Source organism: Paramacrobiotus metropolitanus, unplaced genomic scaffold (genome assembly GCF_019649055.1).
Source record: "Paramacrobiotus metropolitanus isolate TYO unplaced genomic scaffold, Prichtersi_v1.0 Parri_scaffold0000151, whole genome shotgun sequence".
Taxonomy (NCBI): Eukaryota; Metazoa; Tardigrada; class Eutardigrada; order Parachela; family Macrobiotidae; genus Paramacrobiotus; species Paramacrobiotus metropolitanus.
The window spans coordinates 176,986-191,364 of record NW_026570371.1 but is presented as its reverse complement, the minus strand read 5'-3'; the positions used below and the strand labels follow the sequence as shown (position 1 = coordinate 191,364).

The following is a 14,379-nucleotide window of genomic DNA, read 5'->3' as shown; positions in this document are numbered from 1 at the left end:
AGCACTCGTACTTACTTGTAAAACGATGTTCCGTTTTGTTGCTTATGAATGTCACAACTATTAATTTACCGGCACTTTTTTGTAGCCCTCGTGATCTACCGGCATGTGGTCCTGCGTGTTTGGAGTTTGTATTATAAACATAATCAAGACATAAAACCGAAATACTACTCTAGTTTAAAACAATTGTGAATTTCCGATGTCAAAACATACACGATGAATTTACTGGATCTCACCAAATGTCGGACCTGCCTGTTTTAAGTACTAATACGAGTACTGTTTTTGGCGTTTGTGCATTCGAAATGCCACTTATAACACTAATGTTAGTGCGGATTGCACCAAGGCCCAAGCTACAAACAAGGCTTCAAAATGGTTAATTATGACCAATGGCTACTCATACCGTAATGTTGTGTTTCAGGCTTCGACTAAATCATCCTTGTGATCATCTTATGCCGGTGATAACAATTAATTTTGGCGTTTTTCGAAAATAATTTCAAAGTAAAGCGGGGTATTAACAACGTTTCCGTAAATCGATTTTGCAGTGTCGAAGGGTTTTCCGGATACACGTTTGAAGGTGAAATGTCGGATGAGACTGGGAAAGAAAATGAACAATTCCATCCGGGCTAAGGACTCTCCCAGACAAAAGCGCTTACCTAAATAAAAAAAAAGATTAAGTCCACTGTCCACACAACATTTAACTAATTAACTGCGTGCAAATTAAATTAGTCGGTAAGCTGGATGTTGAAACTGCATCCGCTAAAAGATGTGATTTGCTGCGACATACGCTAAATTTTGATTAAGCGAAACATCCGGTCGAATAGCAATAGCACATCCGGTCGAATAGATCTGGAATATTGAATCAAGCTGCGTATACTAACCAATTGAGAAGGGTATGAAACCTTCCACTTTAGATCGTAGATGTCCGTTGTCATCCAAGAATCGTTCGGGATTGAATTTGTGAGGCTCGGGAAAATACTTTGGATCCATGTGGCAAGCGTAAAGGCTGGGTGTGATAATTGTTCCGGCAGGAATTTCATAGCCGTTGATTTTCACATCTTCGGTGGGGCAGCGAATGGCGAACGGGACCAGATTAGCCATCCTCTGTACCTCATGGATTACCGCTTGCGTATACGGTAATTTATCTATACGATATATAAAGTAGCATATCAGACTCGATTGAGAGAATTGTAAACTAACACCGACTCAAGAACACTCTTACAAACCCCTCAAAAGACATTCGGTTAACGGAGTGAAGTGTTTTATTAGTACCGCGTAAATCCAGGGTAGCGTATTGTCCAGCCGGTATGTATTCGTCGACTTCCGCTTGAACCTTAGCGTACACGTTAGGATTCTCCAAAAGATACATGATCGCCCATGTTAGCGTTGTCGATGTGGTTTCCGTTCCGGCTCCAAATAAATTGAGCATTACAACTTCCAACTGTTCTTCTGCAAAACGTATACACCAAGTTATACATTAATAGATCAAAGGTCATGCTAACACCTGAAGAAACCCTTCTGTATACCGCAGTGAACAAAACTGCAGCTCGCTTTTATAACGTTATAATGCATATCCGTACGGTAGAACATTATGCGACCTACCGCCAAGCGGGAGTTACCTGTATATGTGCTTAGTGGATTGCTTGACTGCTTGTCTTTCTCCACTAGAAACGCATGAATGTAATCCCGCAGTTCACCGTCCAGGTGTTTCTTATGGTCTTCAATCAATTCACGAAAAAAGGCGATTTCCTGAGCTTGATTAGCCGTTAGCTCTAGAAAATTTCTTCTCCAGCTGGTAAAGGGTATAAAACGCATAATAGGAAAGATTTGCACTAGGCGCAATTTGGCGATTAGCCGGAAATTCTCCGCGACCAAATTGGCCAACCGGCGAAACCGGGTGTCTTTATGGCTAAACCGCTGTCCATAGGAAATAGCGCAGACGACATTGGCAATGCTGGGCGACAGGTAATCGGTGGGATTGATCGGCTGCCCGTTTACACCCTCCAAGTCGCCGACCAACTCGCGAGCTTCGTCAATGATCAGGTCTTGTAACCAAGTCTTCCCCAGTCCGAAATCGCGAAGGGTGGATAAGGCAAAGCGGCGATGTTCTTTCCATATTTCGCCATCCGTGAATAATATGCCTGCAACAGCAAGGTTAATCAGATTCAAACTTTGTAAATATCTAGGCTATTTTGAACAGAACATAATATTATGTGCAAGGTAAATTTACAGTAATTGCGAACCAAATAGCAGTAATAATAATTATAATAGCAGTTTTATAAAATAATAGCAGTTCATTTCATCTAAAAAAATTCATCTAAAAAATCACTTCTATTATCATTTCCTTTTATTACTTGCGCTAAATGAATGCAGTACTGGGTCTAATACTTATATGTAATAGTATTTGTAATACAAAATTGAGCATACTTGTGCGTTCACAAAACTTACACAGCGCTTAAATAAGCGCTTTTTCTAAAATTTAAACTGGAATTAAAGTGCTTTTGTTTTCGCCATGTTTCGGCTACATTTCTTACTGGAGTCGGCAATATTGCGTTCATTTGTGATGTTATTAACTAAGAAATAAATTCCGGTCTGGAGTTACCTTAAACTAGCGATAACAGTCGGTATACCTTTTTGTTCATAATCTGCGAAATAAGATAAGTAAATTCATGCAGTTTTCTTCTGGTTCACCTTTGCGCTTGAAAACGGTATCGAACAATCCAGCCGGCCGCCCGGCGTATTTATCATCGTTGAGCATTTGTTTGATGATTTCGTAGTTGCTGACAAATACATTTGCCCGGGGACCAAAATACAGTGTGCACATGCCATTGTCGCCGTATTTATCGGTCAGCTGAGTTAAATGTTCCAGCATATCGTTCCCTTCGCCCTTGACGCGATCTAAATTGCCGATTACTGGTGTGCCTGCAGGGATAACAAACGTGCAGTTAAATTAACATTAGTGAATTACTGTAATTTAAATAGAATTTTGAAAAAGGTTCAAATAAATCTTTATGCAAATTTGTAACAGAAACAAAAATTATAATGCTACGTAGCTGTATCCCAATACTACGAGTACATCTAATAGCACGATACATTGATAAACAACGACGATGATTGACTGAATTTAGAAATAATGTTTGATTGAATTTATAAATACAGTAATTATGCGTACATGGTGGACTGGGCGGAAGCTTAGCCAACTTTTTCGGTCTGAAGATCCATGCCAAGACAATTAATAATAAACCGAGAACAACAGTTACAGGAGACAGAAGCTGTAACATGTTGTTGAGATTAAAATAAGTTCTTATTCAAAAACCGGTGATCACGGATCACTTACCAACACTGCACATAAAAAAATGCTGTGTACTGTACTAGTATCGTCTACTGGTATAAATACTGTCAAAAAATTTTCAGTTGTGCGCGTGAATATGGATCTGCAATCTGAGTTGGCAAAATTTCTATGGTCCAGATCACTGCCGCTACCTATCGTAATCATTCGACCCTAGACAGCACTACAGTACGAGCATGAATGATTTTTAAGCGGAAACCCGTAACTCGCGCGTCGTGTAATTAAAATTAATACTCGTACAAACGAGTAATACGTGCAAACGAGTATGACTTTGACCCTGAAAATGTTGGTGTTTCTATGCGTACCTATGTATTTCGGTGCGTACGTTGCACACATATGCCGTAATATGCCGGCACGCAAAGTAATCGCTACAACAACCGAAGTCGGTGAAAACCGAGTGTTATTGCCACTTTTCGCTTACATTCATATCGTTTAGATTAGAAAACAAATAATTATTTATTTTATTTGCATCGCTGTCAGAAGAGTCTATCGGACTAGTTTCATATAGCGGCATATTATCAACCACATGAGCAGAGCGAATAATCATGAAAATTCTGCGCGTACCTAAAAACTGCAGTTGGTAACCATATAGAATAAATAAATTTTTTTAAAACGTTGCCTAAAAGCATTAGGGAACTTGGGATATGTTGCAAGTCAGTTATCGAAGTCCATCCATAAAATTGTAACACAGTCGCAATTTACAGACCTTTTGTGTCATTGTTGCAGCAAGTACGGATTATGAAAGTCATATGAGAGATATTAGCATAATTCACAAGTCCTCAACCCAAAGGAGCCGCGATTTGTTGTCGTCAGTGGCGGCGGAGAGCGGTAGTTTGGCTTGTTTGTAGTAATACCAGTGGTAGTAATAGTAGTGGCACCGCTAGTGGCACCAGAGATGGTACCGGGTGTGGTACCGGTAGTATTACTAATGGTGATACCGGTGGCGGTGGTGCCAGTGACTTTACCGGTTGTGGTATCGGCGGTGGTGTTTGTGATGGTGGTATCTGTGGTGACACGTCCGCAGTGCGAAACCGTCACCGCACTGACCTGGTCAATTGGTTTGATCAACTGCTTGTCATCCGTGCACACAGGGCATTCTGACCTTTCGGTTGTCGGCTGGCAGAGAACATTCTTAGCCGCTTGGTGAATATCGCTGCCGTTGCTCACCCACTTCACCAAAAACGCATTGCCACACGACCGACATTGTAAACGTGGATTGTTATGCAGCAGCAGTTTCTCCAGCGTTTTCATGCCCAACGACCGTTGAAATGCTGCACCGGTGTCGTTGGGGAAGACCGTCAGGTCATTGTTGGAAAGGTCCACAATCTTAAGTTTTCTGGAAACGTTCAGGCTGCTGGAGAAGATCTTCAGCGATTCGGATTTCAAATTCATTCGAGAGAGATTGGCGACTTCCAACTGCGGAAATTTGTGTAGTTCAATGACCTTTCCATCAGGGATGACCTGCCCACTGAGGTTAAGGGAAACCACTCCGGGTTGGAGACGCGCGATGACATTGCGCGTCCACAACGATGGAATGGTCGCCGGCACCGAGAGCGACATGTCCAGATTTCGCACCGTCAGGTTGGCAAACACGTCCGCACCGAGAAAGTCCATTTGACTGTTGCCGGATAAATTAAGTGTATGCAAGTGTTCTACAAAAGCAAACGCATGGTTGGAGATGTTCAGAAATCGGTTTCGGGATAAATCCAAGTGCTTTAAATTAGTGAACATGGAGAAGTGGTAGGGCCGTAAGCGTGAAATATTGCAATCGGCCCAAATAATAGTATGGATGTTGCGAAATGGCATGTCGTAACTGGTGTCACCAATCAAAAGATTCCAAAAGTCTGTCCACAAATTCCACTTTGTTAGATTGTTCCCCGACATGTCAAGGTATTGAAGCTTGGGAAAAAATTTCCAGAAATGAAAGGGGATGGCTGTCGCTGTAAATTTAGAAACAGAAAGTAGGTCCTTATTAGTCTTCATATGTACTGTATATGCACAGCATGTTTGAATATGAATTCTTTTACAAAATTAATAGAAGCAGATGTACACATTATTCCGTCAAAATGTAACCTTAACAAAACCGCTTGAAAATGCGTTCTACAGGCTGCACATTACATAATATCTTACCGTTGCAACGGTTGTCGTGCAAGTCAAGAATCTCCACGTGCTCCAGTAACTCGCTCACGAAATGCTGACAAATGCGGTTATGACGTAAGGACAGCTTTTTCAGTTGTGGACTCATTTCCGCCCACTGCGTATAATTCATACCCGTCAGGTTATTTCTGTGAAGGTATGCTTCTTGCAGTTTTGGGAGCAAACGAAACGTAGGAATGCGATGCATCATCCGTTCAATATTGTAAACGCGTGTAAGATTTAACAGGAGCAGGCTGTTAGCAATGGGGAGGAGCGTGCGCTGCTGTAATCCTAATTCTCCAAAATCAGCGATATGCAGCTCCCGCAGATTGGTCAGTCCATCGAAAGCTTCATGCGGCAACAACATAAGGTAATCGCGGTGACGCTGGGCGTCCGTGATATTGTTGATGATGCGCAAGGAGGTCACATTGGCAAGACTTGCATTTGCAAACCAGTGATACACATCTGGCCGGCCGGATGCGGAGGGGCCACTCCATCCCAGCTCGGAGAATTCGATTATGGATTCCCAGCGCTCTGTGGTCCTATTCCCATCGTAGTTAACATAACAGACCATTTCGCCATTGGCATACTGGCATGCGGTACAAAAGGTCACGTTACAATGCATCCACAACAAGAACGTTATCAAGGCCTTATAGAGAGACATGCTGCACACTCCGATAATGCTGCTGAAGTGGTTACAGTTTTTCCCGCCTTGTCCAGTTCGGCGCTACGAATGTAGGAATATCCACAGTCCGATACTGTGTGGCAGCAGCATACGCGTCGCAAAAGTTATGGAGGACCAAACTACGCCACTACAGCCAATTAAGTAGTACGTACTATCTAATAGTTAGGATGAGATGCGTCGAATTTACTGTACAGTATATTCAACATGTGTTGCGGACAATATGAATGTTTTACACGTAACAACAATTCAAAACCGATTGATTCGTACATGGGAAACAACGCATTATTGTGTATAAGGACGCGCTAACAATTCTGCTATGGAATGAAAAGCGGAGCCGGCGTTTACTCACACATTCGTATTGCACTGCTAGAGCAGCCATTCGAAGTTGCTAACCATATGCAAACCATATATGCAAACCATACTGCGTATGCAAACGTATGCAAACCATACTGCGTATGAATTCCAATGAACATTACATTGTACTAGTCACTTAACAATATATCATTTAAGCATTCACTAATCGCATGTTAAACATTCTAGTATAGTGACCCTGTAACTGCAAATTCGTAAGTCAATAAATATGCAATCACAACGAAAACACAACAGCAAAATTACAACAAAAACACTTCAGATAAGCCGTCGGTGTCCGGTAAGGTGCCCATAACGCGAAGAGCGTTTCCTCTTTGAATCTGTATGGACAGTCGCTGTCGGAAAATTTATTAAAACTATAATATAACGATGCACGAACATCAGTCTATGCGAGAATTCGGCACACAAAACCGAGTAGACATAAATTTCCTGACGACAGGTAAAGGGTTGAGAAAATCTCACCGCTGTACTATGGTATTTATAATCAGCCTAAACAGTATTTGTGTTAAAATTCAACTGTTAAAATTCAATCATTTTATTTAGTTTAAATTTGCGCAGGCTTGTTGTCATTGAGTACTGGCTGTTGCCGAATAAAACTCAAAATATTTGTGTTGAGGAAAAATCGGTAACAGCTTATTTATTGTTTTCATCAACGGATTCCCGTTAAGTTTATTTGATTTAATTTGTTTGATTCGCTCCGTGTATTATTTTCTAAATAAAGACCGACATCTCGCACATCTACCACAATTACACATTTACCGCAGACATCTGATGATCTATTAAATCTGTCCACTATATGACTTTGCACATTTTACAAAACTGCTGACCATAAACATTTTTATTTGATTCGACAAGCAGGCTGTACTTTGCTATCGCCGTTAACTACAAACTCATCCAGCTTGTGTACACAAAATGTGTACTTTGACATGACTGCAAAACTTTAAATTTTCGAGGTGAAATCGTAACATTGCTCTATAAAGCGGACTGATAAGCCTCTATACAAGAAAGTTGCGATCATCTACCTTCCAACTTTCTGTAATGTTACAGTGAAATGATATCGGGCTCTTATCATATGTATTCCTTCCTTTATATTGCTGCCACTTGCTTAATGCAAATTTACCGGTGTATGGTAGCTGCACAACCACAGCCGTTACTCGTTAGTATATAACCTGACGGCGGAATACACCCCATCAACAGCTGTGTGTGCTTCCGAAACGTTTAATTACTTTCTACTTGCGTGTTATTTTAAAGCGGTTGACTACTGTAGTCGTTTTCAGTGAAATGGCCGACGCGTCCGAAGGATGCTCATGCTCAGTCGGTGTGATACTAGCATCGGTTGCTGCATTGTTAATAACGTTATGGATTTTCATTCGTCCTAAACGCTCGAAAACCCTTCCACCGGGACCACCAAGTTAGTGAATGTTAATTAGCTTGCACTTAATTATAAATACACAGTGGCTTAATTTTAATAAATTCTCTTGACATGCAGTTGCTTAATCGCCGGATGCGTTTAATTTCGACGCATGTGAATAACCTGCAGCACAAATTTAATTCTTGTGTGATAATTTTTGTAATTTTAGCAAAACCTCTTATTGGCAACATGGACATATTTCTCAAGGGCGACGGCTTTCAAAGACTGGAAAGTATAAAGAAAGTAACGGAAGAATATGGCAAAGATGGGATGTGCACGCTTTACGTCGGCCATAGACCGAATGTTATGGTCAGCGATTATGAACTGATAAAAAAATTGACCAATGATGAGAAATTCACCGGTCGCCCACGTGGCATGCAAGACATCCATTTTCGACGCAAAGGTAAGCATTATTATGGACATTTTAAAAATAAATTATTGTTATATCCCAGCTTGAGGGCGCGAAAAACGTCAACGAAAATTTACAGGAAATACTAAGGAAATTTTCTAAAAGCGAACGTTCTGCGACTGTTTAAACAGAGATTACATACAAAATTATGTACTGTAACTTCCATAATCCTCCCTCTCTAAAGTTCTAAACTAATTAATTTTCTGTTTTGAATAAGATGACGGTATTAATAACGGACAAATTGTTATAAACTTTGGAATCATATCTTTAATTGTGACCGTATCGAAAAATATGCTATGGTTCCCTTCACCCTACTCCGCCAGAACTATTTGGCACTACAAACAAATCTAAAAAAAATGCCTTAAATGCTTATGATTTTTAGGGTTACTGTTTACGGAAGGCGAACTCTGGAAAGAACAACGTCGCTTCGCATTAACCACCCTCCGCGACTTCGGGATGGGCAAAACCTGGCTGCAGGATCTCATCATCGAAGAAGCCCAAGAACTGATTAATGATTTGGAAGCCGTTAGAGAACGTCCCGTTAATCCCAATAACTACCTGACGCCCAGTGTCGCCAACGTCATCTGTGCCATTTCCTACGGCGAGCGCTTCAGTCATAAGGATGAGAACTTTCGCCGCCTGACCACGCTGATTGGCCAGAATGTGACGCTGGCCGCCAAAATGCAGGCCATGCAGGTGTACCCGTGGCTCCGCTGGATTCCCTTCACTCGGCTCCGCCAGAACTATTTGGCACTACAAAAAAATCTAAAGGATGTCGGAGTGTTCCTGAGAAGGCTGATTACCGAACATAAGAACAATCTGGAAGGGGAACCAAGAGATTATATTCACGCTTTTCTGTTGGAAGCAGACCGACAAAAAACAAAACCCACAACAACGTTTACCGGTAAATAATGTAACCGAAAATGTCATATTAATACATCTTTATTGAACCTTTCGGCTGGGGTAGTTCCGTGTGGACGTCAACCGATTTTTTCGGCGTATTTTTCAGCTTTAACTCTTTCGCATCTTCTTCAGATGAGCAGCTGGAAAAAGCAGTATTTAATTTATTCGGCGCTGGTACGGAAACAACTTCCACTACTTTAACATGGGCCATCATTTTTCTTCTTGAGAACCCGGAAGTGTACAAAAAGGTTCAAGCGGAAGTCGATAAGGTCGTACCAGATGGTGGATTTCCCAATTTGGAAGAGAAAGGTTAACAAGCGTAAACATGTTAATTTTGTTTATAGTCTTAACTAACGTAATTATTAACTGTGTGTTATTAATTACTGTAATACCAATCCTGATTATGGTTTGCAGAAAGTATGCCGTATTTGCAAGCAGTTATCCAGGAAGTTCAGCGGTTGGCTAATCTCGTTCCATTCCCAATACGCACAACCACCGAGGAAGCCCAGTTAGGCAATTATCATTTGCCAGCCGGCACCATGGTTTCTCCTAATCTGTATGCCGTACACAAAGATCCCAAATATTTTCCTAATCCGGAGAAATTCGATCCTCAACGCTTCTTGGACGAGAAAGGACAGATCAAGAAAGTCGACGGATTCTTCCCATTTTCTATTGGTTAGTGCTGTTTACAAGTCGGAGTTAAATAAGTAGTATGCAGTTTACACAAACAGTTTAATTATCAACAGTATCATTAATTTTGGAGCGAATAATTATTTCCCGTTGACGATACTAAATGCTTCGCATTTTGTTTAATTACAGTACGTTTGTATAGACTATAATATTGTAAATGTGCATCCAGGTAAACGCTTCTGCCTGGGTGAATCATTGGCCAAAATGGAGCTGTACATCTTCTTCGCAAGTCTGCTGAAACATTTCAACTTCGAACTGGCACCAGGAGAAACTATTTCCAGTCGGAAGTCCATCTTTGGCATCGTTAATGCACCGGTTCCGTACAAGATAATTTTTAAACGGCGGAACAACTGAGAAGCTTGGAAGTAAAAAGCGTCAACGGATGAAAGGGGCCACCGAGTTTAATTTGAGAGGCAGTGCATTTATCGCAAGCCCGTAAATACTGATGTCAAGCCTGGTGTGACAGTTTTCTGCATTTGCCGATTTTTTTGCGAGCTTTATCGCATCGTATACCGTATGCATTATACATACTATGTCCACGATGAACATAAAGGTCGGAGATGTCTTTAATTAACCTCATCTACTGTTAAAAAAGTATTATGTTTTAAGTAACAAGAAAGTTCTAAAAGAAACCGGTTATTTGGATTTTTCTATTTGGTTTAAACGTCGCAGTTAATGAGAGCTTTTCAGCTCTTCTTCGAGGATGTGTCAGTATCCGTCATTAAAGCTTTCCAGAACTTCCGTCAGATTAGTAAAGCCATCCATCCTCAGCCCACATGGCCGGTGTGTGTCTTGACCTTTCTCCCTAATCCACTTGTTGGACACCCATTTGATACCAGACAAAACCGGGCATCCAGCATGCAGTGTCCGCACATCCGGCGAGACATCTTTAAACTTATTAAACCAAAACGCCGCGGTGCCCTTTTCCGGAAACAGGGTCAAGTTTATCCGGGGAAAACGGTGGCGCCACCGGCTTCTACATCGGTCATGTAGGCCAGGAATGTGGCAATGCGATCGCCCCATATCGAGTGATTATTCATAGGCCCCACTAAATTGGGCATATCGTGCGGATTGGTGAAGAAATCATAGTGCGGAGAATAATGACCGCCAATGCCATAATTGTTTATCTGCAATTCTTCAGCGATATTCATGTCTAGGTTGGTAGCGTGGCCGATGTACCGGTTGATTTGAGGAATGACCGGGTCCACGTTTTCATTCAAAAAAGCGCTATAAAAAGCAAAAGTGTCATCATTTTTTTCATTTTCTATCTCGTGTCAAATCAGAATAGTCTAATTTTAGGAGTGCAAGATTGTTAAAGTAATTTTTATATATCCAAAACGTATAAATAAATAATAATTAACGTTGATAAAATAATATGAGACAATAATAACACACAATAAATTCAGATCTACGCACATTTTTGCGGTTCTGTATTTTGAAACGATCCCATTTGAATCGGCTCCTTGGTCCATAACTCGACCGCGAACCAAATGCTTGTGGCCGATTTCGCGCAGTCGATCAGCCTGGGATTTTAGAAAACGTTATGCAACACCAAGATTTCCGGATCGTCGTACACCTTCTCCACCTTAACCGGCTGAATCAGCAAATAGGGGTTCCCATGCGTCTGATAGTAGCATTTTAGTCTGTGATTTACTGATGGATCCTGGTCACAAAATCAAACAGAAATGTTAACACATGTACTGGTACATCAGTCGCACTAAAGTGTCTTATGTTTTTCTTACCATTCGCTGCTCTCCGCGACACAACGCTTCGTATGCTTCGTCGGTGACATTGATATAGTCCAACGATTCCGTACTAAACGCCACCGTCGAATTTGGCGCATTTTGAAAATCCGTGATTTCTTTATCCGTCAAGTTCGCAATCACCCCTTCATAAACGCCAATGTTGACATCCACCGTAGGATACGTTGGTTCAATATCCTTTATCATGTGGACCAACTCCAACGCACGCACTGCGTTGCCGGTATCATGGTACATGGAATGCTGCAGCCAATCTAGGATCTCCGCCAGATCCGCGGTTTTCTCATCCTCCGCTTCCTCACTGTAAATTTCTAACGCTGCCTCCAACCAGGCGGCAGCTGAATTATAATACTCATTGGTCGCCTGATTATGCCCGATCATGAAGGCTTCTTCGGATGTAAAGGGCATCGTGCGGCGGGTGCCGGGAATACGTCCCCGGGCAATATCCTGAGGGTGGATTTTGTAGACTAGTTGTAAGCGAGCAAAAGCATCCGCGTTGCCCTCAATGTCTGATTTATCCGGGAAGATCCGGGTTAAACGCAATTTGTTGATAGACTGATTGCGTTCTGCAAAACGGGAATAGGCATTTCGAAAACAACGTTAACTGTTGTATGTCGTTTATTCATATTGCATGAGCATACCGGTAAACACATCAGCCGAAGTCAGATCAAGGGCGAAATTCAAGTCGGTCCAGTGGTTCTTTAAGCGCTGGAACATTCTCACCGGATTAAACGCTGATTCATCGTCACCTCGCGTGCTCAAACCATCTTTCCCGAAATTTTTTAGGTGTTTTGTTACGCTTCAAAAACAAGCCTACTTAGCGCAAGGTTATAACAACGCAGTGTATAAATACAAGGTGCAACATACTACTTGATCATATCTAGTTTTATATATGTATATGTGTCCAATTTAAAATTCGATTACGTACTTCTACAACCGATAAATTTTCTCACCGGTTGGCTTCGGTAAGTTTCAATCGTTCCAGTCGCAATAACTGCTGCAGAATATCCAATACCAGCTTTTCCGTGGTAATTAATGTTTCCACGTCAGCCATAGAAGCAAACACTTCGGCTGAAACTTGCGGCCATAAAGTACCATATAGAACAGCTGTAGCGCTGTAGAATAATGGAAACATCAACATGGCTTTTGTTGTTTTGCACTGCCAGTAGTAATATCGCGCACTAGCAGTATTGTTGCTGTATCGAGATTAATATCAACATTTTAGTCAAAATCTAATTTAGAATATTGTACAATCGTCAAAGTACAATTTACTCATACTTGTACAAGCATGTAAGCAGAAAATTAATACTGTTGTAAAAGCACGGAGGACTGCATCATTAACTGTGGTTGTTTGCTTGGTTTTGTTTACACAATATATGTACGAGTATTATAGAGGTACCGCACAAAAATGTTTCACAAGCAGCTCGTTAACCGCGTATGATTCGACCATACTAATATGTTGTGCGTCCACACAAAGCGCCCGCGGTGCCTGGCTAGATCTAGATGCAGTTAGAGTCTGTTGTATTTATGAATTAACAAATCATTGTAAAAGCAAGAACAAACCCCGCACTCAATAACGAGCATTAATAAAATGGTAGTTACAGCAAGATACCTAAGCGGTTCCTACTTCCTGGTGCTACTGTAATTATACCACCATATTCCGCTTCCAAATGAGCATGGCCATGCACGCATAGACACTTTTTGCTTTGTAACCCGCATATTAAATAATTTTGTGACAAAAGTTGTGATACTTATACATATTATAGATAAATTTATCAAAATTATCAAATCAACCATTATAACAATAATTTTTTGCCGCATAATAATTTTTATAAAGCGTAAAATAAGCGCTTTTCGCTTGGTTTTCCTTTGCATTAACGTCCTGCTGCACACTTCCTGGACAGAAATACTCTGTTGTATGTATCTCGGCGCTTCCATTTATATATTCCCGCTAATACCCGTAGATACTAAACAGTATAATTATATTGCGCGTAATACCCATACAAATTTAAAGTCTATTATATAGACGTATGCTTGGAGCATATTTGCCCTTAGTTGCACAAATCCAGAATTCTGCCGCTTAAAATCTTGCAGAGTTTAATACGCATGATAATACTTTCCAGGGCTCCGCTTGAACAAATTAATCGTGGGAAGTGAGTCCGGCAAATCACAATCACCTAATCATGACGTATTAACATCCAAAACAGTCAAATATTCATAACCGGCTTTTCCCTTAATTGAAAACTGTATGTGGGTAGGATGATATTAATTTAATTTTGGTTAGATCCCCGCCGTTTTAACAGCGAGTGCCTGCCATATTACCGTCGGGATAAAAATGTTCTCCATACGCGGTGTCGTGATGTTTAAACTTGCTGGAGATATTGATCCACCAGTGTCCTGATAAAAGTACGTAATTGTAATAATCCCACAATTAAACGGCGTCACATGTCTGCAACCGTTTGATTCATTTCCGGTCACCGTAAATACGAGTACATTGTCTTTTTTGAGCGATCGAAATGCTCTGTATTGTTACCTCCACCGCGTACGTATTCATGCTTTGATCCGTTATTCGGCTTGTGTTGTTTATTTTATTTTGAAACTATATATACGTATACATAAGCTTTTATACCGGTTACGGCCGACCACGAGATGCCACTTAGCATCGATCTCTGC

General features: G+C 41.1%; 3 protein-coding genes and 1 pseudogene across 4 annotated transcripts; 1 reads left to right on the top strand and 3 right to left on the bottom strand.

Annotated features, from left to right (window-relative positions):
* Window positions 1–194: 194 nt before the first annotated feature.
* LOC129599629 (cytochrome P450 2C15-like) lies at window positions 195–3,516 on the bottom strand. Of its 2 annotated transcripts, XM_055497913.1 has the most exons (7): window positions 3,332–3,516; window positions 3,167–3,266; window positions 2,686–2,916; window positions 1,614–2,135; window positions 1,267–1,443; window positions 876–1,139; window positions 195–650 (listed from the first exon to the last, which is right to left on the bottom strand). In XM_055497913.1, exons 1-7 carry the CDS (start codon window positions 3,488–3,490, stop codon window positions 463–465), a joined length of 1,641 nt encoding a protein of 546 aa, XP_055353888.1. In that variant the 5' UTR covers window positions 3,491–3,516; the 3' UTR covers window positions 195–462. The 2 variants fall into 2 exon arrangements, with proteins under 2 accessions (XP_055353888.1, XP_055353889.1); XM_055497914.1 differs by having other exon boundaries at window positions 196–650; window positions 3,167–3,469.
* A 350-nt stretch (window positions 3,517–3,866) lies between these two features.
* On the bottom strand, window positions 3,867–6,400 carry LOC129599647 (protein artichoke-like). Its single transcript, XM_055497941.1, has 2 exons — window positions 5,474–6,400; window positions 3,867–5,283 (listed from the first exon to the last, which is right to left on the bottom strand). Exons 1-2 carry the CDS (start codon window positions 6,141–6,143, stop codon window positions 4,103–4,105), a joined length of 1,851 nt encoding a protein of 616 aa, XP_055353916.1. The 5' UTR covers window positions 6,144–6,400; the 3' UTR covers window positions 3,867–4,102.
* Window positions 6,401–7,566: 1,166 nt separating this feature from the next.
* Window positions 7,567–10,675, top strand: LOC129599617 (cytochrome P450 2C15-like). Its single transcript, XM_055497897.1, has 6 exons — window positions 7,567–7,944; window positions 8,114–8,347; window positions 8,736–9,257; window positions 9,389–9,565; window positions 9,671–9,931; window positions 10,116–10,675. Exons 1-6 carry the CDS (start codon window positions 7,815–7,817, stop codon window positions 10,298–10,300), a joined length of 1,509 nt encoding a protein of 502 aa, XP_055353872.1. The 5' UTR covers window positions 7,567–7,814; the 3' UTR covers window positions 10,301–10,675.
* On the bottom strand, window positions 10,500–13,053 carry LOC129599654 (prolyl 4-hydroxylase subunit alpha-2-like; annotated as a pseudogene).
* Between the last annotated feature and the right edge of the window lie 1,326 nt (window positions 13,054–14,379).